At 38.6% G+C, this 27313-nt stretch overlaps 1 protein-coding gene across 1 annotated transcript; it reads right to left on the bottom strand.

Annotated features, from left to right (window-relative positions):
• Nucleotides 1–327: 327 nt before the first annotated feature.
• On the bottom strand, nt 328–27313 carry ABCB10 (ATP binding cassette subfamily B member 10). The gene is made up of 13 exons (XM_054062834.1): nt 26887–27313; nt 16147–16347; nt 15602–15804; nt 13849–13983; nt 11805–11951; nt 10886–11021; nt 8387–8482; nt 5457–5666; nt 5087–5166; nt 3565–3745; nt 3277–3320; nt 1792–1826; nt 328–1190 (listed from the first exon to the last, which is right to left on the bottom strand). Exons 1-13 carry the CDS (start codon nt 27173–27175, stop codon nt 899–901), a joined length of 2049 nt encoding a protein of 682 aa, XP_053918809.1. The 5' UTR covers nt 27176–27313; the 3' UTR covers nt 328–898.

Here is a 27313-nt window from a genome sequence, read left to right as displayed (position 1 = left end):
GTAGAAGGGGTGATGGTGCTTGGTCCTTCAGGATGCTCCCAGTGGGATTCATGAGCCTACCTTCGGAACTATTCTTCACTGCCTTTGTGCAGTTCTGGTGCTAACCACCTTGAGCAAAGAAAGACAACTGCATATGCTCAAAAGAGATCAGGACCATTTTCTTCTGCTTAAGAGATTCCTTAGCACAGAGATCTCTAAATTTAATGTTTTCACTATGTTCCACAAACTGCAAATTGGATAAACTTTTCCTTATGTGAAGTGAGTGAGATTTTTTGTTTGGTTGTGAGGTTTTTTATTGGGTTTGTTTGTTTGTTAAAGACCTTTCCTCCAACTCGTGCTTCCACACTCTCTAAAATGTATTCTCATATGCAATTCTCTACTGTAACTGTAGATGGTGATCATAATCAACTTTTCAGAACAGACTGAAACTGAAAGGGCAGTGCAGTAGAAGTGAGACAGAACTTTCAGAGTATGTTAGTGTCACGCATTTTTGAATTCCAGCATTTTAAGGCTACTGACAAGTACAGAAAGCAAAAGTTCCTTGAAAAGAGAAGAGACAATGATGTGAAAATGATAAGATTCTCATTTAATTGCCCTTAAAATACTGAATTTACTTGCAGCACATCATCATAGTGTATTGCAGCAAACAAGATTCTAAATGGTCTCTATTAACATAACACAAAGCAGAAAAATCTATACACTAAAATTATCTCAACAGGATAGACATTTTAAAAAGTTGCAATAATTATTAAAAAGCTTTCAATAAAAAGTTTAAACACATTTAAGTTTCAAAAGAATATTTTGTACATTTTGGAAAAATATAACATTTACTTTACATAACTGAAACATAAGTTATATTCTTTGTAGTTTTGTAAGCTTCCATTACTCATACATTGTCTCATACATTTTCTTTTAATACTTCCTTTTCTCTGGGCTGTAAATCCAATGCAAAAGTATCACTATTCTGAAGAAAAGCTTGTTTCTGCATTAGTTTCCTGAAAAGTCCATTTGGATTTGCAAGTAGTTCCTCATGTTTTCCACATTCAAGAATTTTACCCTGGCCAAGGACTGCAACAAAATCAGCATTCTGAATAGTAGACAGACGATGAGCTATAATTAGGACTGTCCTTCCTTCCATGAGCCGGTCCAGAGCTTCTTGCACTAGATATTCATTCTCAGCATCCAAAGCACTAGTAAGAAATGGGAAGCAAGGAAGAGAGAGAAGAGGATATTTTGTTATTTTAAGACAGGTTAGTTTTGTACGCATTAGGCTTATTTTGCTTAAACTGCAAACCCTTGCTATTGTCGGTGAAGATGAACTAACAGAACTCTTGGAAAGTGTCACGAATATGCTTAGTGCATACATCCAACTTACAGGCATTACATACTCTTATATGCAAAAATCTACATAAGGAAATAATATTTTTCATTTAATTAAGTATTATTTTAGTATTAATTTAGTGTTAAGTTGCAGTATAATAATCTGCTTTACAATAAGATCTACATTTAAACTAAAGATACAAAAAAAGTTTAAGTAGATGTTTCAAAACCAAGTTACATATTACAAATTCAGTTCTATGAAAAATTACACCATGGTGTAGCTAACCTTTCCACTTTGCATAAACAGCTCTCGCAGATCTCCTAACCAACTCACACACTCAAGAAAGCACATTCTTTTTGTGGGTAGAAAAAAAATAAGGGGTTAAATACTTTGTGCAAGGGCGTGCAGGGAAAGACAGAAGCGAGAACACCTGAGTTTTACAGATAGATAATTTCTATTTTATTTCTTACCTTGTTGCTTCATCTAATAGAAGAATTTTAGGATCCTGAAGAAGAAAGTGAAATTGGTTATAATAACAATTAGACAAGATATATACAGAGTAAGATTTCTACAGCTTAAAACTCCAAATAATGTTCTTACTTCATCAAAAGAACTGAGTGTTGTTCAAAGCATTACTTTTAAGAATCTAAATGGTTAAAGGACACATGAGAAACAACACTCTTCCTCTTCAAATTTTCCAAACTGAAGTAATGGAACACTATTACCCGATAACTATTTGAAAGATTCAAACTAAAGGAGGGAGACAATTTTTAATGCATACTTGGCAGCACTGTGGGCAAAAGTTCAATTTATTTACTCTTCTAAAGTGGATCTTCGACAGAGGCTCAGCTACTCTCTGCTTGCAATCAGTCTGCTACATGGTCTAGTAACCAAAAATAACAAAAACCTACCAACAAGCAGTATTTCACCCACATATGAAATATATAGCACTTAAGAACTAGCATTTAAGAACTCTTCTCAATTAAATAAAAACTAAAATTAAAAGATCGCCAACATTCAAATCCCTAAGAAGCTTCTTCTGAATAACTAAAAAAACCAAACTTCCTTGATAAGGTTGAGACTAAAAGCTTTAGACTTTATCTGGAAGAGAAGGAACTCCACTGCAACCCCAATCACATATAAATTGACTACTCATTTATTTTCTACAACTTCTGGCCCCACCTCATAAAGTCTCTACTCCCATGACCTGTATTTGATGTGAAATACAATCAGCTTTTCAGCATTCATGGTGAAAGAGAATGGTATAATGAAACATTCCCAGTAATCTAGCAGAACTGGGCATATTAGGATGCTATAGAGACCTGTGCAGCTTAACATGAATGTAAACTGTTTAGCAATGGTCAAAACTTCCAGCTGAGCATCAGCACCAATGTGCCTCCTCTGAGGCCCTGTGGCTGCCCCTGAACCAAATTCCCTGTCCTTCTGATCCTGGGAAGCCTCCTCCAGTTTATGCAGCACAGAGCCCATCCTAAATCTAGAGCCATGCCAAACCTTGAATTAAAAATGACATAACATTGTGCCTGAAATAGCTTCTTGTCCCAAATGCAGACCAACTCCTCTCAAAGCCAAGACAGGGCACCTACAGTGCTAGTAAGTTGCAACCTAGAAAAATCAGCCCATGACCAACAGAAATCTGAACACAGAGTCTTCCTTCATCTATGGCCTGGTCTCATGAAAGTGAACTATTATACCATGATTTACCTTCAGTCTTGATAAGAACTATCAAAAAACATGACTGAAAGATAGGAGGGAGCACATACATAAGTAAACTGTCTTACTCAAACCATTCAGCCCTTGCAAACCCCCTCACTAACATAAAGCTTATCATTTTATTTTTAAAAATATTTTTCCATCTCTCCCACTGAAAGACCTCCTTTTTAACCCTTCCTGCCTACTCACAAAGTGGTTAAATAGCTATTTGGGGGCTGGCTTACCTTGAGCAGAGCTCGAGCAATCGCAATTCGCTGCTTCTGTCCACCTATGGGAAAAAGCTCAGTAAATTGAAATAGGAAAACAGATGTGAAGTAACTTTAACTGAATGCCTGGGCTGAGCAGAATTAGGCACATGTACTTCAGGGAGGGTAACGGAAATGAAGGAGGGATTTTTTTTTAATACTTATGGCAGGCTAGGACTTGGAGAAAAAAATGGTAATAAGAATTAATATAATTTTACTTCACTCCATAGCATCAAGACTTTTACAATAAGCAATATAAAGATGTACCTGAAAGCAAAATGCCTTTTTCTCCAACTACAGTGTCAAACCCTTTTGGAAAATCTCTGATAAAACTAGCAGCATTAGCTATTTCGGCAACTTTCTCAATCTCCTCTGCAGTCACAGTAGAAGGATCCTCTGCACCGTAGGCAATATTTTCAGCAATAGAACAGGAGAACAGAATTGGTTCCTGATAAATTCAGAAACATAACTAATATGGTAGATCTGTAACTACATGCATGTATTATCTATATTTCAAATAACATAAATCCCACTGAGAAGACCCAGCATTAGTTTCTTTTATACACATACAAAAGAATATGTAAGCTAGAGTTAATTGAATTAAAATCAGACAGATGAAGTCCCCTCTCAACACCAAAATAGGCAGTGAAAACCAACTTTAAAAATAGGTTGCTCCTTTAACTGACAAAACGTATTGTAATCCTAAATTCCCAATACGTGAGGAAGAGTTGAGAAAGGGCTATTCATTCAGAACAGACACACCAGAAAACCTCCCTTTGTACTTTACTATATATCATCATTTGCAACAATGATTCTTCTCTTAATCTCTAGATTTAATGGCATTTTGTGCATTTAATTTATATTAAAGCTTAGAACAGAGAAGATGCTGGCAGGTAAGACAGGGGATGTACAATGGGAAAGCGAAATATATTGAGTTTGTATTTTATAAACAGGGCAGAAGAGGCACGCTATATTATGAATACCAGTATGTATCTCCTACTGGTAGCTCAAGTGGAATACATAAATGCCAAAAACAAAAATGCTAATATGCCCACAGGAAAATAATTTTTGCACAAAAGCTTTTGGTGGCATTATTGCATAAAGCAGATGTTTTGAAATGGAATATATAGCCTGTTATCCTTATGCTTTTAACTTGAACATCAACCTAACAGTTAACTGCACTGTGAAGAATCTGGGGAGAGGAGGGAAGGAACATACATATTTTAATTAGTCAAACAGTTTATTTTTAAGAGAACATTTAACATCTCTCTGCACTTCCAGAATTTTGGGCTTGCTGGGGAGGAGGCACTACAAGACAAGTGCCAACGGTGCTGTATTTTCATGGTTTCCTAATGGAATTGTGTGTGCCTGGAAACACCACAGCACAGAACATCAGTTTTCAAATGTCTGTGTAAAATATGATTGTGTAACTCCCATTAATACAAAATGTGATTAGATGTTAAGCTTTGAGCTACTTTCATCAACAAACCACAGCAAACATCAAGATGGCCACATCTGTAGAATTTGCAACAATGTACTTTCCAGTCTCCACATGTACATTTTTCTTCTAAACTAACATTTGGAATCTCTATTATTATGTGAAAATAGGCTACAGAATAGTGACACTAGCTCCAAATACTTATTTTTAGAACTAAACATGCACAACAGCAGTTATAGAGGGACTTTACTGAGAAGCAAAATTATACAGTTTTAAGAGGAAGAAAAGTGAGACACTTCTAGTTTATCACACAAAATTATTTAATTCACTTTGACTTTTCTTCTTCCTTACCTGACTCACTGTTCCAATCTTTGTCCTGAACCACAGCGGATTTAACTGACGAATATCAAAGCCATCAACAGTGATAGTACCTTAAATTAAGAAAAAGTAAAGTCAAGTGTGCTTGGCAAGTACTGAAAAGAGCCAGAAAGAATAGTTGAGAACAACAACCTTTGAGGAATCACATACTGGTAGATCAGAAATGCAAAGCTGTGCATCAAAGGCATCACCACAAGGTAACCATATGCCCCAGATAGAAGCATGGTGCATCAGTGGAATAATCGCATAAGGACCTCAAGCACAGGAACCCTAACTGTTTATAAGGCGTATCTGAGATGCAAAGCATCAAGTGTCATGAATGAGAGCAACACACAAAACGTACCTGAGATAGGATCATACAGCCTAAGCAGAAGAGATACGATAGTTGATTTCCCTGTACCACTTGAGCCAACCAGAGCCATAACAGAGCCAGCTGGAATGCAAAGACTAAAATCTTTGAAAATTGATGTTTCTGGACGTGTTGGATATGCAAACTCAACATCCTTGAACTCCAAAGCACCTCTGAATGTGTCTTTGCCTAATGTGATTCCCTCTGTATGACAAAGAATAAAATACAGAAATGTGAACAGAAACAAAAAAACCCAGCCCTCCTAGAATTTGATTTACAGACATGCAAGATAAATATCTATCTCCATGTTAAATCTAGGGATAGCTGCTAGCCACAATTCCGGACCACAAGGATTATATTTCAGCTATAAGTGAATCAGTGTGGTACACCACTTGTTCCTGAATGCAGCTCCAGGTTTCTCACCAGCAGTGAATCTGTAGGCTACCGACAGCAAGAGGGAGAATTTGAATCTTGCTAACACCCAACAACTAACAATGCTCACTTTTAGTATAATAATCTGAATTTTTAAACATGTTATAAACAATTTAAGTTTTGTCATTTAGAAGCAATGAAACAAAATGGCATTGTTGAAGGCCAAAGTCCTGTTGCCACAGAACAGACGCAAAATGATAAGCATTGCAGATCACTTACTGCCCTTTCACCAAGCCACAAAAGTCACCTGAAACACCCTTCCTTTTAGACAAGAGCAGTTTCCTCTCCTTATCCTGTTAACTGTGTAGCTTTTCAACACAGGCTGTCACTGCTGCTAGATTTGTTGCATTAACGGACATTTTTTTAGATTTTTTAAGTGGGAAGTATATTTAATAAACTCAAGACAACAATGTATTTAAGACTAGTCAAAACATAACTCTTAAGACAACAGCTCACTGAAACTAAAATTGCAGTTTGTAAAATACCGTAATGAACCATCATGAATGAACAATTGCCAAAGTTAAATAAAACCAGCTCCTTTCTGGAGCATAGCATTTGATTTAAACCATAATCTTAAAACTACCAGTACTAGAAAAAGCTTATAATTAGTTAAGATAAAAACCAACAATTTCTCCAAGCCCTGATAAAATCCCAGTGACACATATCCATACAAAGCAAATTAACTGGACAAGGATGATGCATTCCCAGGGGTCAGTCTCTCACAGACAAAGTTCCTACCAGTTTTGCAAAAACTGGAACCACCAGAGCAACACCCGAGTAGTGTTTGTTCATACTAAAGATATGGAACTCAAACCCTTCAATTCTTTTCAGAAGCAGCACAAAAGTAACCCCCAACCAGCCACAGCACATGGTTGCACCTGCCCAGGTTTGGTTAAACAGTAACCGTGGATGGGAAACAGACACCCATCAGTACTAATCAAGTCCTGCAGTTCTAGAGCAATTAATTTATTGTCTCTTTCTTTTTCCCAGATCCTCTTCTCTTCTCTTCTCCAGGCTTTCAATTTAAAGGTAGTAGCATAGAAATGTCAAAGGTGAGAGCACACAATTTCAGACTCCTTCCTTGACGTTAGTCCATAGGCACACATATTGTAACTTGTTTGTCCAGTAAAAGCACAATGGCCTGTAAACCTCCCTTTGGCAAATGAAATAAATTTGCTAAATCTTGTGCTAGCAGCATAATCCTTATTATTACCAAAGTAGCAAGTAATCACTTATCTATTCTCAGTTCCATTATTGCATCGTCTACTCCATGGCCTGAAACACTGAAATCTACTGCAATACAGGAAGTCTGGTACCATAAGTCCTTCCTCTATGTATTACCATAACAATATCTAAAAGCTATAAGTATCATTGTGCTTGTTTCTTATTTGGATTCTAGATACAGGAAATACAGACACTCTACTTTGTTCCTGATACATTTATTGTCACCACCAACAACTGAAGTTCCATGAAAATAAAACCTAAGTAGCCAAGAAAGTAGATGTTTTGGGTGGGTTTTGACAGTAGAGAAATGGTCACTTGGCTTTATTGTACAATGAGCCAGAAATTAACTGTAATTGGGGTTTGAGACATAGGTTTATATCCTTTCCTATGTATTTAGTTTATACTGAAAGGAAACTTAAAAAAAGCTGTCTTTAAGCCTATGCTATAAGAACGGCTAACACTTTATCCAATATATGTTCCATTGTTCCATTACTGTGAGGAGAGGGCTGCAAATAATTCCAAAAGCAACACCTGCAATACCTGGACATACTTACTCTCCCAGGAAGCAGGGCTCCTCAGCTCAGCTCCACCCTGCCCTTCCTTTCATTCCCCAGTCATGTCTCCGTCCCCCACTCCTACGGCAGTGGAACTCAAAAGCTCAGTTTGCCATGTGCTGCTGAAAGGCCTCAAACTGTCTGTGCTTGCAAGCTAGGTTTCAAATCAACACGTCATACTAAGGGACTGTTTTCACTGGATCAAGCTGAACCGTTTACACTTAAAATACTCCTAGTGAAAAACACCCACTTTCAAGCTGCTAATTTCTTAGCCATTAGAGATCAGCGTTGTAAACCTTTTAGTGGAATATAAGATACAGCTATCTGAGAGTTCCTCCCTCCATTTTTCTTTCTTTTTTTTCTCTCATTTTTCTTCACTCTAAAGATGATCCAAGAGAAAGTGGTGATAACATCAAAGAAACATTCTGAGAAGCCAGAAATGAGTATGCCCTCAGTCACATAAAACTTTCAAAGTAACAGGTTTAAAAAAAATATTCTGAATTAATTAAAGAAAAACAATTTTCAGCTTCTAAAATTTCTGATTAGAGGAAAGTTTTGTCATCTGTTTCATATTTATGAAAAGTCAGAATTACCACTGTATCTCATTTCATTCAAAAGAATGTGAGTCAGTACTAACTTTACATACCACACACACCCCTCTGAAGTACAGAAGAGAAAAATCAACCTATGAACAGTAACAAACCAAGGACCCACCGCTGAATGGAAGTTGGGGCTTCCTTTCAATAAGTTCCCACAGACGTCCACCAGCACCTACTCCTTTCATTAGTTCAGAATAAAAAGAACTTAGACCTAAACAAAAAAAAGAATAGTATTATGGCTTGGAAGACATGATGGAAGACATGACAGACAAAATTTGCATTATAGTCTTCACCAGTGGCATTGGAGCATCAGCTGCGTAGGGAATCTTTTATTCCAACATGCTATCAAACATATAGATTTAACTCCTATCTAGTCTCACTTGAGAGCTACCAATAGCCCTTATCTGTCAGTCTTATTTATATCTGTAAAACAAATAACTCCGAAGAAAAATGAAGAAAATGTTAATACACTTAAGCTTTCGTATACTCAAAAGCAAAGAAACTCTTTTTCATTCATCTGTCAGGTGGAACAGCATCCAACTTCAGAGGAAATCGCCTGGCTTAACACCAGGTATATTTTCAAAATAATTTGGTAGAATGGAGCACTCTCAATGCCCTCCTTTGTCAGAGTGTTATACTACTACAGGGGAGCCTGGCGGAGTCAGCCACAGAGGAGGGAGGGCACAAAACCTAAGGCTAAACTGATGCTTGAGAAGCTATGTAGAGAATGGACAACATAAAGAAATGTCTTCCAAGTGAGCATGCTTCAAATATAACTGGACAAAGCTAAAGCTAAGGACAAGGCCTCCATATGGCACTGGGTCCCAGCTCTCAGCAACTGTGTGAACCATCTTGTGATTGACCTGGCTGAAGGGCTTTCCAGCTGAGATAAATAAAGAAACCAACTTAGAAACGAAAAGGGAGTAAGACCAAGTATAAAATGTCTTATTTCATTTTTTGTGTATCTTTCAAATGATAGCAACCTATTTAAAAATCTATTTTCCGTCAGAATGAGCATACAGAATAAACAACTTCCACCTTAAAATGCATACAGTGTTCAGAGAGATTTCAGGAGGGCAGAAGAAACAAGGTGTATTTAAATAGATTTACTGGTTTATTTTTGCAGAGTAACAAGCCCAGCACGAGGTTGAGTCTGTAAGGGCATTTCCTCATGATGCTGCTGAAGACTGAAAGCTTGCAGCACAAGGCACTAACGATGGTGAGAAGCTTGGAAAAAAGAACAAAAGCACCTACATCCTACAGCAGAGCACACAGGAGAAGGCATGAGCCTCACAAAGCGCCTTGAAACTGAGATGCTAAGGTCTGCAAATTCACAACGACTCAAAAAAAACCCACAAACATTATATAATATGGACAGCAAATACCAATTACAAATTGCTTTTTAGTTTCATAAACTGCGTTCAGTGTTTGGTAGAAAATACAGCAAACTAACAACAAAAAGGGGCAAAGTATCAAATTATGCAGTAAGCTTTACAGCTTGTTGCATGAACTCCTATACATATTGATGATGACATATATATACTAAGCAGACTTAGCACTTCGAAGACTTATGTGCCCCACAGGTGTCAAGGAACACAGGCCTCTTGTAGCAAGACCTTTACTTCAGAATGCTGATAAGAATGACCTCTGTGCAGAACTACATTCTTCAATAAACTTAAGTAGAATTTAAATATATGTTTTTTATAGCAAATAAAAGCAAATTCAATGACTGTTTATCACTACTTCTAACCTTATTTTTCATTTATTTAACATGAATTTGTCCCATGTTTTCAAACTGCCAGGTATCTGCCTGTTGACCAAACTGCAATAATTTAGGCAGAGATGAAAGGGTTTTGGTACTTGGAATGGGTGCCACTGGAATTTTGATACTCAAGGAAGCAGGTTTTGTGAATTTTGTCCTCAGGTGCATCTTTGTGCTTCCCATGATATCAAGCTTAGTCTTAGAAGCATACAGACTTGCCCTACTGGTCTATCAGAAGCAACAGACTCGTTTTAAAGAAGAACCCTTCCAGTCAGTTGTCCAACCTCAAAGTACCTTATCTTCATTTTCTGCCTGCACACAGTAGTGAAGACTGCTCTGTCAAAAAACAAGAACATTTTGTTTCTGGGCCCATAGATTAGAGAGTCTGAGCTTCAAGGAGGAGTCAGTCAGTAAGGAAAAACATAAGGTTAGCACCAGAGCGCAGTGTTCTGCTGGCACCTTTTTTACTCTTCCAGCTCAAAACACTGTATAATGAATTACAGCTAACTCTACGTGACTTTTTAAACAGAGTACATTTAATACAGACCCACGTATTCTGAAAAAAATATAATACCAGTATTATTTCTTTGCACAATACACCAAGTTCCTTAATTTAGAGTCCAAAAAAATTAAAGTAATATGTATCTGTCACATATACACATTAAAAAAAATAATTCATAAACAATTATTTTCATTAACTCTTTAGGAAAAAAAAGTTGTGTATGATTTCTTGGGAAGATCATTTGGAAGAGAATTTTAATAAATCCAGATCTTTTAAGAGCTTCTTCCCTCCTACCCTCATACTGGCTGTAATGCTTTGAAGTGAAGAAAATCTAATTTCTCATTCCGTACCTCCAATGCTTACTCCAACCCAGAAAGCATACATTAGGAAAGATGAGAGTTCACCAACTGTCATGTAGGCATTGCCCATTAGCAATCCTCCTTTGTATAAGACTGAGAGGACAATTAAGTTTCCAGAAAGGCCAGTCTAAGGAAAAAATGGAAAAGGCAGATTTTGTTACAAACTTCTTAAATTTAATCCTCTAAAATGTTGTTTCAGAATTTTCCTTCTAACAAAAGTACTCTCATACTATGGGTGTCCACATTTTGAGAGGACTGAGTTAAACTTGAGCAAAACCAATTCTAATGCAAACCAAGCCAACAGCCAGCCAGACATCCAGTGGCACTGCACTGTGCTATCCAACGAGTATTCAAAAAGCAAGCAACTCTCTTTTGCTTTTTATTTCCCCAAGATGGAAAGGAACACCAAATATTATTCTCAACCATCATTAAAGGAGATTAGTGGATAGTCTGCATTTACATTACAGTTTTAGAACAATATTAAGCAAACTCACTGCAGCCTGTCATCGAAAAATGCAATCCCACCCTTTCTCCTGCAGCTGCACACTCCCAGCTTCCTTTGCATTGATATTCATCACACCAGGAAGCGAAACCTGTAAAATGCTAAGGGTGAGGGAAGGCTTCCACTGGTTTAATTCCCCAAATAGGAGGTATGGGCTCAGATTAACAGTACCAAGCTACGGGTGTGGAGCAGAACAGAGGCTTAAACTGGCTTTATCATACCACTATATCTTGAGGTGCAGTTTCACAGCAATTTAGATTCATTTAAGTTCAGCCTTCCCACAGTTTTATGTAGGTTCAATTTACACTCAATTAATTTATTTGCAGATTTGTAAGTATCCTCATGAATTTTAAAACAATTTATACTTGGCATAACATGTTTGGTTTACCTTCATCAAAATATACTTACTGCGCCAAAGAAGCCTGCCCGAGCCAGTGCCTCTTTTTTAGCCAGTTGTAACACATAATCAACTTTATTTGTATACTTCTCCATTTCAGCCACTTCTTGCCCAAAAGCTCGAACTGTTCTTATGTTTCCAATACGCTCTTCAGCTAACTACATTAAAGCAAAGAACAAAACAAATACACAGAGACACACAATTTGGAATGTCCATTTTACAGAACATTTGAAAGTTAAACAAAAGCACTACACTAATCTCCAAATACATTCCTTTGGATAACAGTGGGAACTTTCTGATGCCCTCCTACTACTACCCCCCTTTTTTAAAATTCTATTAAGTTAAAAGGAAACCGCATGCCTAAGCAATTTAAAAAGAACTTCAAGATTGCCTTCACTTAAGTGCTAGCAGAGAAAGAAAAATAGAAAAGTAAGGTTAAAAAAAAACACAAAACCAACTTAATTTGATGTGAGTAACATACATAAAGGTACTACTAATCACAATAACTTGCAATAACAATGTTGGCAGGGAATAAAAAAAAGAATATTCTTTTCTACACTAAATCATACAAGAAAGCCTTCGGCTACTTCCTGAAACAACTCCCCTCATTTGATCAAAGGAATCTGGGAATTAATCTAGCTCAACTACTAGTGTCCCATTTCAACTCAGTATTTTATTTTAACCTCTGAACTTCTAAATTTTAACTTCTAAACAACAAACTCTAAAATTACCTCAATTGTAATCAATTGGACTAAGTTGCTAATAGACACTGTGATGGTCTTAACAAAAAACGAGACCCCCTTTTATGAATAAAAATATTATCTAAAAATATAACTTTTCTTCCTCCATCCCCCATTCAATCAGAAAGTTTGAACCGAACACTAAATTGCTTGTTCATGTAAAGTTCCACACCTAGTTCACAAAGGCATGGGCCTCCCTTCCACACAGGATAAGGACGATAACCAGAAAAGGGGTAATCTTCCTTCTGCACAGTCAATTTGCACAAGTCCTATGAAGGACACACAAGTTTAAAACAGCTGACAACTGTGGCTATTTTAACTAGGCCTTTCCTAATTGTATTTCTATGCACTTTAATGATGCTTCCCCACCCTCAGCCTGTGAGAAAATGGTAACTACCACCACGAATTCTCTGAGAGTGCTGTGCAATATTGCAGTGCAGTCTGCCAACATGATGAAGGCCCCTCTACAACAGCCACTTTAGAAACAGCAGCTTCCTCCCAAATACGTGGGTATGTGCTGAAATGCCCAGAAAAGTTTAAAAACTGTCAAGTCTCATAAACATTATGGGTATAAACTCGAGAGGGGCACATTTAGACTAGACATAAGGAAGAATTTCTTCACTGTGAGAGTGGTGAGGCACTGGAATGGGTTGCCCAGGGAAGCTGTGGATGCCCTATCCCTGGAGGTGTTCCAGGCCAGGTTGGATGGGGCCTTGGATGGCCTGATTTAATGGGATGTCCCTGCCCATGGCAGGGGGATTGGAACTAGATGATCTTTAAGGTCCCTTCCAACCCAAACTATTTGATGATTCTATGATTAAAGAGCTGGCAACATGGTCAAATGTCAAGGGTTCATTCCAGAGGACTTGTATTAAAGTTTTGTTAAAAGATGATCATCATCAACCTATGATGCTTCTGATGGCTTCAAACTCATAATTACAGTCCAAGGAAAGCATTTTTCAAACCCAGGTACCAATTTACACAGGACTTCATAGGTTGATTTTTTTATGCCTTTACACACCTAAAGCCTCATCTCCTTATCCTTTCCTATACTTTCAAATTCTCAAGGCCTGGTCCCTCCACATTACATTGTTATGGACAGGTCCTTACAAAGCATAGTTCTTTTTGAGATCTATGAACAAGTCTTACTGAAGTTTACCTTTGGTACAGTTCACGTGCAAAACTACAGGCTCAGCAGGGCTTATGGCAACAAGTACTACCATTACCTTCAGAAGGTCTGTAACTTCAGAGATATTAACCTAAATACACTGGAACAATGTTGAAGTTAACTAGAAAGTGTCGGTTACAAGATTACCTGTGTTGCTTCTGCAAGAGAATCTTGGGTCATGTTACTAAGTTTTCTCAAGTATCTTCCATAAATCACAGCCACAACAGCCAAGGGTGGCACAACACTCAGAACAAATGCAGCAAGGCTAGGAGACACAAAAAACTAGAAGAAAAGGTATGTGTCAGAGGTTAGCATTCAGATTAAAAATAACCACTGTACTACTGAAGTGCAACTTCCCTTGCTAGAGTTTTCTAAAATTAGTAGGATTGTAATTTAGTGCTGCTGTGCTTTCAATTTATGATGTTTTATTTCTCCCAGGCATAATATCTATTCCTCCACAGCATTTGCAGAATGTTTCCCACAGATAAAACGAAGGCATTTAAGCAAAGGGGGCTGGATTTCGTATCTAGCATTCTCACTCTTTTGTGGTGTGGTCTTAGCCAAGTATCTTAACCTGCCAGTAAACAAGCCTATCAGGAAATCTCTTGGGGATGCTGAAAGACATTAGCTATTAAATAGTTTGTAAAGTCCTTCCACAACTTTTAAATAAATGGTGTAATACATAACACTTAACTAGAGATATATCACAAAGTACAGGAACAGATAAAGTCACTAGTACTCCCCAACACCCACAAACGCTCATAACCTGGAACAATAGATTTAATTTACTGTTGCAAAACCTTACCACATGTAACAACAATCATCATCAAAGCTCCTAAATAGATTCTTTGCATCAGATTACTTGAAATTAGATCCAATGCGTTCTCACTTCATCTTGCTTTCAGTATTTGAAGCAGAAAAATCTAAAGAAGTAGTCAAAATTTATTTACTCGACAGACACTGTAATTATTTCATAATAAATCTTCTTTCTGGGCAAGCTTGTATAGTCCACCTTTTAACATGGTAGCATTTTTGAGCAGAATGCCTTGCATAAAGTTATTCCAGTTAATCTATGGTAAGATAAAACCTTAGACTCTATTTGCTTATATAAATATAGAAAGCTGTAACTCTTATCAGTGCCAAAGTATTGAAGATTTAAAGCTTCATAGTAGAAACTCTTAACAGTTTCTAATAACATCAATCTTGGAAGCTGAATTTTTATAAGGAGACTTCTTGCTATCTGTTTTTAACTCCAGGTAGACAGCAGAATTTACCACACTTTCATTTAAGAGAATTGCCACCAATGTATCTTTTCTCAGATAAACATAACAAAATTAATGCCACATAAAATATTAAGGGAAGTCATATTTTTATGTAAACCAACTGATGACCAAGGAATCGGAACTGATGCACTGTACCGAACCCGTCATTAACATGCTTCCTAGCTAAATAGCTTCTTTACTGACAGACAAAAGCAGAAAGACTAACACTTGTAAAAATCCTCAGCAGTAATTCGATATCTAGTGTTGTAGTCGCTCATCCAGGCTTTAGCCATAAGCAACCCACTGCAATGACTTTTACATGAGGCTCTTTACACTCTATTTAACCTACAACCATGGGAACATTACCACTGATTTTAGTATCTTCAGTAATAATACAGTTAAGCTATCTGACTCCTATACTTTGCTTGATAAATCTGGGCAGCAACAGGAGTTCATTTCAAACCCTCCTTCTCCATATTGTGGCTACAGAAACGCCATCTATTGCAATGCAATACATAAAAGTTATGCTAGATAACCGGTGAAATACACTTGTATCCAACAACACGCCACATTACCTAACAAAACTGAAACAAACTTGGAACTACAAGAAGTGACAAGCAGGGAAGAGTCCACCATACCATCATCCCAACCCCCACAGATGCTTGTGCTCCGGCCCTCAGCCCATCTGAAAGATTTTCAGTCACTGAACGGCCTAAGAGGACTGTATCTGAAGATAAGCGGTTTATCAGCTCTCCTGTTCTGGTCTTGTCAAAGAAAGCGGTTTCTTGCTTCAGAATTGAGGAGAACATGCTTGTCCTCAAACGTTTCACAATTCTTTGTCCTGTCAGAAACAGAAGTCAGTTAAGTATGGCACACAAGATTTAACACAGACACCAACAATATAAAAATCACAGGATTATGCATCACTCAACAAGTTACATTACAGAGTTTTAATATACCAGAAGAGAGTGAGCTTTAAGATGCCATGTAACAGTAATCAGAAATGAACAATTATTCCAGCATACTTATCTTTGCACTATTGCTTTACCTCTGACCTGGTAAAAAAGCTACTGATTCCAAGAGGATCTCTCAGCCAGTGACAAGAATTTATTTCATATCATTAGAAAGCCTGACTCTGTGAAAAAAGATGATTCTCAGTACCATTTTTTGCTTCTGTTTTTACCTGCAGTCTGCATGAGGTAGACACGAATAGCATTAGCAGCAGCACCACATAAAAAGATTCCACTCAGCAAGGCACACAGGCTGGTCAGACTGTCAGTGAAGTCTTCACTGGGATTTGTGTAAATAACGTCAATAACTTTCCCCAGGAAGAAAGGGGCTGACATGGTAATGACACTGGAAACTGTCAGAAAGCCAACAGCAGCTGTGAATCAACAAGGAAAAGGAAAATTATTCTGAATTTGCAAGATCATTAATAGTACATATGAAACAATTTTTCACTTGAAATTTCTATTAAATATTAAATAGTCAGTATTCTTTTAGGCTCAGTTCTGAATAGGATATTCCAAGTCACTGTATAAATTGCACATTTTAAGATCCTGGAAGCCTCTGTTGACAATTACAGTCCTGGAATTGCTTCTCATGTCTAACCTTGCACACCACAATCCAACAAAGTTAACTTTTCACAGATGTCCTCCTTAGAGAGCACTAACTGTTACCAAATTTCCCACATCTCGCACACGCCTGTTTGGTTTGGAGTCTATTATTCATGCTTGTTACTGTATTAAAGCTTCTAATTGTCTATTTCTGAGATAGCAATGGATTGAAGTAAAAATCTGACCTGAGAACCGTCTAAAACATGCAATTTTATTGGGGCGGGGGGAGAAAAACAACAAAAAAATGGCATTTGTTCTGGGTTTATTCTTTACTACTGTTGGTCTAAAAAAATAGCTCATGTTTGAATTAGAAGTACATTTGCTGATGGGCAGAGCTCTTGGATTCCAGCTGCAAGATCACCTGTGGAACAACAGTATCTCAGTTGATGCTGTTACACAGACACTATGAAAATCACACCGGAGCAAGACTTAGCCCTTTGAACTTTAATCTGCAAAGATATGTCTTGAGCCAAGAAAACAGCTTGATTCTGAAAAGGCAAGCCACATGTGGAAGGCTGAGAGCTGGGAAAAAAAACCCGCCTTAATTGAAAACCGAACAAACTTGATATGGAAACCAGTGAACCACAACAAACAATGCCATTTATACAGCATAATTTTCCAACAGCCAAACCCACACTTAAAGCAACGATTCATATGACTGCTACAAAACCACCAGCAAATAATGCTTTTAAAGGCAAAACACTGCACTGAAAATCCTGAAGTTGCCCAAGTTCTAGTTTCATTCTGCTTTTTCTATCACTTCTATGATGAAGACAGCAGAGCCCCCCAGCAGCTCACTGCTGTACGCAATATTTCTAAAATCTGTTACAGACAGTTCCATGCTTCCTACCACCTCCACACACATGTGGAAAGCTTTGTTTCAGTTTTCACTTGAAATGTAAATACAGCTGTTCATTTATGATGAAGAATTCAGGGTACAGAAAATGCATGCCTGCAACATCTGAAGCAAACACTTCTCTGCACCTTCACTGCAGTATCCCACAGCAGTCCTGGGAGAGCTCCATACATTGCCCAAACAAGCTTTATCTTTGCCATGGTATCCGCTCTGTAGCCTGCAGGTTCTTACTCAAGATCTGTTTGCAATCTTTGCATTGTGTTATACTCAGGCCAGCAAGTGTATGAAAGATAAAGGACTGAGATCTTTAACTTGAAGCTCTAAAAACTATTAGAAGCCAGAGCAGGAAGGGCAAGACTTCCCGCTGCAAACCTACGTAATCCATGACATAGACCACCTTGTAAGCATATTATTTACTAGCTAAAACTTCAGAAGAATGAGTGACCTTATTAACTGGCTGCATTGGTGTAGGCAAGCTGGGAAGCAGGAGGGGAACATCCAACAAAAGCCAGGTCATCTCCTGTCAGGAAAAGCTGATCTAAAAGGCAGCGTTAGATGGTCAAAAGCATTGTTTATAAGCGCAGTGCTGCATGACAGCTCGGCCTCCACTAGTCCAGACAATTTGGAACTGAAATGGAACTAAGTATATGAACTGCATATATAAATACTCACTGAAGGAAAAGGACTGTATGGCTAAGAACCCCATGTGTCTGTTTAGTGGTACAGCCCTGCTGGCTTGGATTTACCTTCAGCTCTTCTTCATTCAAACTAGCAAGGGTTTCACTGTAATTACTTCCCAGAGCCTTAACTAAATTAAAAGCAAATACTAGTACATGAAACAACCTGAAGACTGCTAACGTACTTAAACATTAGATAAAGCATCAGTGATATATGCAAACAATGCAGTCCTAATGATGAGAAAGTTTATATAATCCAGATGTCACTTTTAATTTTCTCCTTAGGCAATATACCTTTATTAATTTAATCACAAATCACATGCAGAATAAGGTTCCCTAATTGAAATCCTCGCTTTGATTATACCAGCAGAACAACTAGAAAATAGCACAGACACCAAGGTGTTGCTCTTTTTTGTTTTCGACTGTGGACTAATTGAAGAAACAGGAATCAGCAAACACTCATTCTATCTCCTCATTCAAAGAACAGCTGTCATTGTGATAACTAGCTAAAGGGAGGAGGACGAGGTGTTCAGCAACCAGATATGATGACACTGCAGTGACGCTGAAGGTTGTTACTGACAGAAAAAAGGTCAAAGTAAACTGTAGTATCAGTTTCACATAGCCTACTCTGTTACCCAGAAAATTATGACATACAAAAGAATGTATTTTGGAAGCTTTATTTTTTAGAGTAAATCTGTTTTGTAGGCTATGGGATTAAAATAATGTGAGGTAGATCAATGAAACTTATAAAACCAGGGCTACATCAAAGAGGCAACAGAAGCAAAGTCAAGGCAAGGTGGATCCAGCAGCAGCTGAGCAGTCCTCTTGGAAAGGTTAAGCAAACATTTTGCTTGTCTGCTTGCACAGAAATCCAGACCACTGCATAGACAAGCGATGCCTTTATCACTACTGATGCCTTTATCACTACTAAGATCAATGTGCTCTCTGTTAAAGCTAACATGAGCTTGATACTTGACAGTGGATCTGCAATTTCATTTCATTGCAGAGGTATTCAGGGACAAGGAATTAGTCACCAAAAACTAAGAAACCAAGACGTTTACGAGCAATAACTAGACAGAGTCACCAGAAATCTCTCTTCAGAATGTGGACTAAGTGACTCCAAAGAGTCACTTAGTGACTCCAAAGAGTTATAAACCACCTTTAAGACCACCAAGAGACTGAAAGTTTCTAATTTCGCTGGTCTTTGCCAGAGCACACTTCCCACCCAGTACAGTGTATGGAAGTGTATGAAGCCAAAAAACTGCCTGCAAGCCTCTTGGGGGAAGGGCTATTTTAAAGACAAATATGTAAAGATTTGACCTCAGATGAATTAAGACTAGACACCCAATCAGGGATGCAGGACAAAAACATGAGGTAACGATTATGTTCGGCAGTGCATGGTAACACAGCAACAGGACCCTATCTAGTTACTATTGAGTAAGGTTACAAATGTTATCTCCCAGAAACTTTCAGCTATTCTGCTGAGTTGGTTTGAAGATCAGGGTTGGCAGGTCAGAAAGCAAGCCTTGCGTTTGCAAGAAATACCCTTTTACTAGCAACCGAGAATGTCTGTCCTTTATCAGTTATCCATCCTTTTTTATTCTAATACACAGTGACTATTTTAGCTTAACACTAAATTTTCACAAAGGTATTTGGAGCGACAAATAAAGGCTATTGCATTCTATTATGTGCATGCACAAGAACCAGGCTCTTCAGATGTTCTATGGGAGAAATATGCACTGGTAAATTATATATTTATTGGTTAGGTAAAGTCAATTTCCGTTTGGTGAAGCCTGGCCCACAAGGAATTTGTTTTGGACTAATGGAGGTTGAAAGACTGGCATCAACCTATGAAGTGTCAGTTCTGCAAATATTTACTTCAAGATTGAATCTTCCTCCAGAGTGTACAGTAAGCACTTAAGGATGTTCTGTATACTTCTAGGTCAGGTATGACTGGTGTGGTTTTCTTTCTGTGTTAAATTTTTACATGATATCTGCACTGCACCTGCTATTATGCAAGAAGAACCTTTCAGAATCATCCTCCTTCCATTATTAAGAACAGCTGCAATACTCTGCTCAAAAAAATATACAGTTAATGCCTGACAGCACGGATGAATACTGCAGTTCTGCTGCATTTTGGAAAACTGCTAGTTTTTGAGTGGATTATCTTAATTAGCAGGTATTGTCAATATACTGAATCTTGCAAGTTAGTATTTCCAGTGATGATCAGAGTTTTTAGAAATTGTTTATAGGAATATTCTGTTCAGTTTGATGTGGTTATTGACTCTGTGGTGTTTTTTCTTTTGTGCTTAAAAAATAACAAAAGATAAGAGCAGTTTGGGTTTTCAAATGGCAAAGACTGTCATCTTTGGTACAGCTGCACAACTTAAAGTATCTTCGAGATGGCTTATGAAAAGACTGGCATATTATGGGCTACCTGTCTGATCAGGATTATACAACAGTTTGGAGAAATTAACAGTTGCAGAAAATTGTTGTGGGACAGATTTAAACAGAATTAAATGAGAGACAAACAACACCTTTGAGATAATATCTCAAGAACAAAACCAAAGTTCCAGGTTTGGAGGGCACCTTGAGATACCAGTACAGGATCGAGCCCTGAGTATCAGCTGGTGGCATCCCTCACGCTCAGAACATTTACACACTACAAATTACAGAAGAAATCTATCACCTTGAAGAAAGCCTGCTCTGAGGTGTTCAGGATTAATAGACATCACCCTCGGTAACTCCTCAGTGAGGCTCCTATGATCAAACAGGACAGACCTACCAGAAGTCCTTTGTTAGGGAGCAAGCAAAATACCAAGGAGCCTTTGCAGAGTAGGCTATAAAGGGTTTGTTGGAAGAGCTTTCAGAGAAGGTATCTGACAACAGAAGTGTCATTCCAGACAGAGCAGAACGCAGTGATTTGAGGAAGCCCAAGGAAGGGAAGAGCAAATAAGATTGTCACTTGTCACAGGAGAGGAGGAAGAGGTAGTAGCAAGGCATACAGCCTGGTATCTCTATTATACAATTTGTTATTATCAATACAAACAATACCACAAGCTAGTCTTTTTAAGATGCCCCAAAATAGCTTGTCACAAACACGCCTGTTTAAGAATCCACTGGAATTTTTCTTTTTCTTTTTTTTTTTTTTTTGGTCATTGTGGAAAACATTTGGAGAACTGATCACCTACACACAAAATATAAAAGCAATTTGGGCGGGGGGGAAAGAAGAATGCTATCATTTTTATTTCCAAAGCTTACTATCCTATCAAAACCCACAATAAAAGGATGGCTCATATATTCAGAGGATTCTAGCCTTGTTGCTTACAACAACTCCCTGGACTACCATTAAAGGACAAGGCCCCAGACTGTAGTTCAGATGCGCAGAAGTACAGAGCTTACACAGAGAAGTAAGAAAGCACTAGCAATTTTTGTATTTTATCACACGCTAAAATAGCATAAACCATTAATTATCCACTTATAGAGTTCAGTTGGAAATATTTAAAAAACAAAGTTCCTTTCAACAACAAAGTATTTTAAAATTTCTACTGTATTTTCTCATTATATTGATCTCCCGCAGACAAGCGGACAATCAGCCAAGTTTCTAACCACCAAATGTTGAAAAGTAATAAAATAACTGTAGGTTTGCTGGAGGGAGTATAGCTTCTTTTTTTTTACCGTGCATTTAAAATGGAAGCATTTAATTGTTCACATTTATCTTGTATAGAAGACAGCGTTTATGTTAGATCAATTTAGCTATTATTGCTTCTGTCTTCAGATTTTACACAAATAGTGCAGCAATATCATTCTGCAAAGAAATCAAGTTATAAGCACATAACTGATTACAGTGATTGGCAGCTACCATTTCCACAATGTGTTAACTAAGTAGCTTCATTAATGGTTTACCACCAATGGTACTAATAAGGGACTGTCACCAACCAGCCACAGAAAGCAAACTTTTTGTGATAAAGCTCAAAGGCTGCTTAGACTTATTTCCAAGTTTCATACCAAACATGAACAAAATCAGAAGAAAAACTGTGGGGAGGGGAACAATAGAAAACCCCCATGTAGCCTATTTGATTTCTACAAAGAGCACACTGCACATAAGAAAACACTTATCAAGTTACCCCTGTATGTATCATCATATAGGAATTTTGATTTTTGAACCTACAAGAATAGCTTTCTGAAAATTCAAGTTAAGTGTGGTTGTTGAGTTGGTTTCAGATAAGCAGAATAACTTTACAATAACTAAATACAGTAACAAAAAACAGTGGCCACACATGTGGACTTGAGAGGTGAACACAAATTTTGGCCAGGAATTTCCCAGCTACTGCGTGACAGCACAGAAAGAGCAAGACTGACAAGACAGGGGTTCAACCCAGGTTCCAAAGAGAACGGTATTCTAGCGCCTGTAGGGCTCTCCTCTCCTCCCACTAGCTTCTTTCCCATTATGCACACTACAGAAATAATTTGACTCACTGTCAAGGTTGAAATCCGTGTCATTCTTGATTTTTCAGAATGATTTTTCAGGGAGATGCCATTTGTGGCATTGTGTTGACTTATAACTAATTTTTAAATGAACGAGGGAAAAGCATATCCTTAACAGTGCAGAGACTGCCTGCTGCTGTTCAATCAACCAAACTCAGGCTACAAAGCTTGGAAGAGCAAAAGTTTCAAAATGAAACCATTTAAATGTTACTACAGACTAAATAAATACTATCTGCCCAATTTAATTTCCTAAAATAACTCAAGTTTTCAAAGAAACTCCTACTCTAGTGCTTAACATAAGAAATGTCAGCTTGTTCAACTATAAATAACCGAAAGCATGACTTTGTAGTAGCAATACTCACAGCCAATGTGTTCTAAATGTCTATCTGCATCTTGTACAAAATATTCAAGTTGCTCACTACCGCAGTCATCCTAAATCAAATGAATTATTAAAATAGTTTCTGAAATACATTACAAAAAATACATCTAAAAATGCAGATAGTCCTAAGACACTGTATTTTTTTTCAATTGCCTTGCTTTAATGATTGTTTTTATAGGCATGTATTCCTTATGAAAACCATACAAGATAAACCTACAGCAATCTAATACTTCTTCAAGGATGAGAAAGTGCATCACCTGGCGTAACTTTAAAGTACAGAAAAATTCACACTGTGAATAACGCAGTGCTCCTCTGATTTCATGGCAAATCTTAATCTATACGAAAACCATTATTACAAATTATGTCCAAAATTCTAAAATAAAACTTAGGAAATAACATTTCCAGCACATCTCTAGGGACAACCTGTGTACAAAACAAACCTTCTTGCTTTAACTCGGTGTGTAGGAAGTGTTATTCAGGGGAAAGGCACACTTTGCTATTGGATTAAAAATTTCAGAGTTCTTTGAGCTTACTTTACAATTCAATAGAACTATTGTTTTCTTCCAGTATGGTCTGGATAAAGTACAACAGACAGATTCTCACAGGGGGGAATAAGGAAGCAGGAGGAAATAAAAGGGATTATTTTGAAAAGGCATTTTTGTGGCCTCGCATACACAGCAGGATTTAATAAATTAAACAATGGCCCCGTCCTCTTCCCTGGGAACCGAATTTAACTGAAGACATATATTTACCTGATCTGATTGTATAGAATCAGCCAAACAATTGCTAAAATTACCTCCCCAGTCTGTTGAACCTGGGAGGTATTACAGAATTTACAAACTCCTAATTTCAGTGCACAAAACTGTGGCCACTAACAAACTGAATTCCCATCATAGTATTTAGCCATCTTTATAGCACACTGTAACTGGAGATGAAACATGGAACACATTACACTGATTAGGGGGTTTTGGTAGCAGGATATTCAGTGTATTTATTTTCATGCCTAACAGCCTCTGGAGGGTCAGAACCTCCTTCTACGAGGAGTGTATCGCAGGGGGTGCTGTGTGTTGGCTGTTGTACCTGCACCTTCTCAGCCGACATCCTTTCGTAACCGCACCACGATGGGTGATCGTGGTCTTGCTCAAGTTCTTCACAAATCATCTCCTGCTACCCAGGCTTCCCACTGTCATCACTGCAACTACTCCATCTTTGGTGAAAGCACGAGAAGAATATCACAGCCCATGCCACAGGTAATCACAGAAACGGTATCCATCACTTCACTCCGTAGCAGTAATGCTATACACCTATGTTACCAACTAGTAGTTATATAAAATGCAAAAGATCTGAACCGCTCAATTTTCTTGCAAAACAAAGCTGCACCAGTAAAGCCCCTGTAGAGATCCCACAGCATTTGCCTATCATTTATATGAACCCAAAGAGGAAATTAAATGTCTTACCCTAGGTTCTTTGTTTCATAAAGTGAAACCATTAATCTTCCTCTTTCTTTCAATGCAGGAAAAAAAGAGATACTGAGTTTTCAAGGACTAGTTTCTCAATACAAAAATGCAACAGGAAGAAAATACAACATAATTTAACATATGTTAGATATGATGGGCAGATGTCACTTCCCTTCAACAACCTACAAGGCATTTCACTCATATTTGTTATTCCTGTACCCTATAATGATCCCAAAGTATTTTCCTTGACAGCTTTTTCATCCTCCCACTTAATTACAACTTAACAACAAAAGTTTTCCCTTAAGTGGGGGGGGTCAATAAAGAAGAAAAATTTTACATAAATTCACTCTTCTCCCAGAACCAAGACTGACAGAACACTGAAAAAGTTACTACATGTGCACATTTTTTTCCATCCTTATGATTTGATATCATCAAGTTTTTGTGTTGTTGCTGTTTTTTATAACTTTAATTCAGGCCATTTTGTTATCTCAAAATACAAAACTGTATGTTACTAATTTTTAGTAACTATGATAGTAGATTTACTTGGATAAAACGTTCACCAGACTGGACAGATTAAGAATACTTAGCCCTATTTTAAAACACAATTACAAACAAGTATACTGTACCCTGCCTCTGACAAACAATTTGATAGCAAGTGCTCAGTAAAGGAAACTTAATTAAGTTCTCAGTTAGTTAGGAGCCTTTGGCACATGCCATCCTCAAAATAACAGATTAATTTATTTGTTCTAAATTTCATTGAGGAAAACAAAGAACTTCACTCTAAAATCAGCAGGTAACCTATCTGATCAGATACTCACTTCTTCAACAAAATCTGAATAGACTGAACGTCAGTTACTGGCAAAGGGCTTTTTACTATTTAGTCTATAAACCTATGAAGAAAAATATTCCCAAGCAAGACTGAAGCCTTACTGAATATTACACCTTTTCCCTTCTCCATCCAACCCTGTCCCCAGTAATTTTCCCTTGCTTTTATTCCACACACCCAAGACAGTGGTATGACCTGTGTAAAGCACGTGTTCACAGCACAGGAATAATTATAATTTCTAATTAAAATTAATTTGGATCCAAATTATTTTGGCTGTGTAATGACAACATGTAATGAAGCCCCATAAGTATCCATTGTGAGTAAAATCTCTGCACAAACTGTTTGATATTTCTCAAAACCACCTCTTGACGTTAAGCCCAATTGCCTCACCTCTTTTCTTTTGAACACCACTTACCCATGCCATGGAAACTACCCAAGTTTTTGCAAGGGCCTCAAGGCCCCACGCTGCCATGAGAGCACGCATGCTGCCCGCCAACAAAGGTGGGTTTAAAATAACCAAACCACATCATAATTTTGCATTGTTTTATAGCTATTTGCTACTGATAGCTATTATCCCATTATCCCCATGAGAGGCAACGTCAAGAAAAGTTTGTTCCTACTCTTCGTAGATAGTATCACTGTTAAGGGCGCAATTTATACAACAATGGTGTTTGACTTCACGATATACCCTATAAATAAATAGCTTTCATCACTACTAAGGGCGCGTTTTATACAACAATGGTGTTTGACTTCACCATATATCCTATAAATAGTTTTCATCACTGTCAAGAGTACAATTTATAGCAGTGGTGTTTCAGTTCACTATATACCCTATAAATAAATAGTTTTCCTCACTGTCAAGGGGGCAATTTATACCAGTGGGGTTTCAGTTCACTATATACCCTATAAAAAAATAGTTTTCATCACTGGTACGGGTGCATTTTATACAACAACGATGTTTGACTTCACCATATACATGTAAATAAATAAATAGTTTTCATCACTGTCAGGGGTGCAATTTATACCAGTTGTATCTGAGACTTCACCAAATACCCTATGAATAGTTTTCGTCACCATTAAGGGCACAATTTATACAACGATGGTGTTTGATTTCACCACACACGCTATGAATAACTAAATAGTTCTCAAAACACCTTCCGAAAGTTTTAGGCAAGAAATTCCTGGGAGAATTCAGAACTCCAATTTATATTTTTTTAAAAAGCCTTGGATCGCGGGAGGTGTCCCTGCCCTCGGCAGGACGGGTGGAACTGGATGATCTTTAAGGTCCCTTCCAACCCCAACCATTCTATGATTCTATGATTCCCATTTTCACTTCATCCCGTACAGCCCGGTGCCCGGGTTTAACGCAGGCTGCTCCCGCACAGCGGCATCAACCACCCCTGCCAGCAAAACTGCAACAGCTCTTCAACATCCCAAACTTCTGCCTTCCCTCCCCAACAATTCCAAACCGCGAGACGGCAAGCGGAGTACGAGCGCCTGCAGCTTTTTTCCCACGCCTGCTCGCTTGGGGACGTTGCTGGACGCGCCGGATTGGGAGGAAAACACCACCTCGCGTGTTCCCCCCCCTTCCCCGTGGCGGTGGGACCGCTGCCCTCCCCGGTACCTGTCAGCCTCCAGCGCTCGGGCTGCGCCAGCGCCAACAGCCGCCGAGCCTCGAAGCGCGGCGGGACGGCCGCAGCTCCTGAGTTTGGGGCCGGCGGCTCCTTGCCCGGCGCGGCGCTCAGGGCGCGGGGCGGCGGCGGGGGGAGGCGGCGCCAGGGCGGCGGGGCTGCTCCGCACCGGCCCGGCGGCAGCGAGCGGAGCCCGGCGGAGCCGGCGCGGGCCCAGGGGGGCGGCACCGCCCGCCGCAGCAGCGGCAGCAGCCAGGGCAGCCGCGGCGCGTAGCCCGCCATGCGGCCGCTGCTGCTGCAGCTGCTGCAACGGGCGCTACTGCAAGCGCTGCTGGTGCAGCTGCTGCAACGGTGCTGGTGCAGCCGCCGCTGGTGCAGCTGCAGCCACTACCGCCGGAGCCCGCGGCGCGGGGCCGCAGC

The sequence above is a fragment of the Cuculus canorus genome, chromosome 3 (genome assembly GCF_017976375.1).
Source record: "Cuculus canorus isolate bCucCan1 chromosome 3, bCucCan1.pri, whole genome shotgun sequence".
Lineage (NCBI taxonomy): Eukaryota > Metazoa > Chordata > Aves > Cuculiformes > Cuculidae > Cuculus > Cuculus canorus.
Note: the sequence above shows the minus strand (reverse complement) of the source record. Positions and strands in the feature narration are given on the sequence as shown.

Excerpts from the sequence above, each read along its gene's own strand:
- ABCB10 (XM_054062834.1), bottom strand. The coding sequence starts at position 27,175 with ATGGCGGGCTACGCGCCGCGGCTGCCCTGGCTGCTGCCGCTGCTGCGG. Across the intron at positions 5,167-5,456 it reads GCTGTATGATCCTATCTCAG|GTACTATCACTGTTGATGGC; the intron begins GTACGTTTTGTG and ends TCTTAATTTAAG. Across the intron at positions 1,191-1,791 it reads CTATTAGATGAAGCAACAAG|TGCTTTGGATGCTGAGAATG; the intron begins GTAAGAAATAAA and ends ATTTCTTACTAG.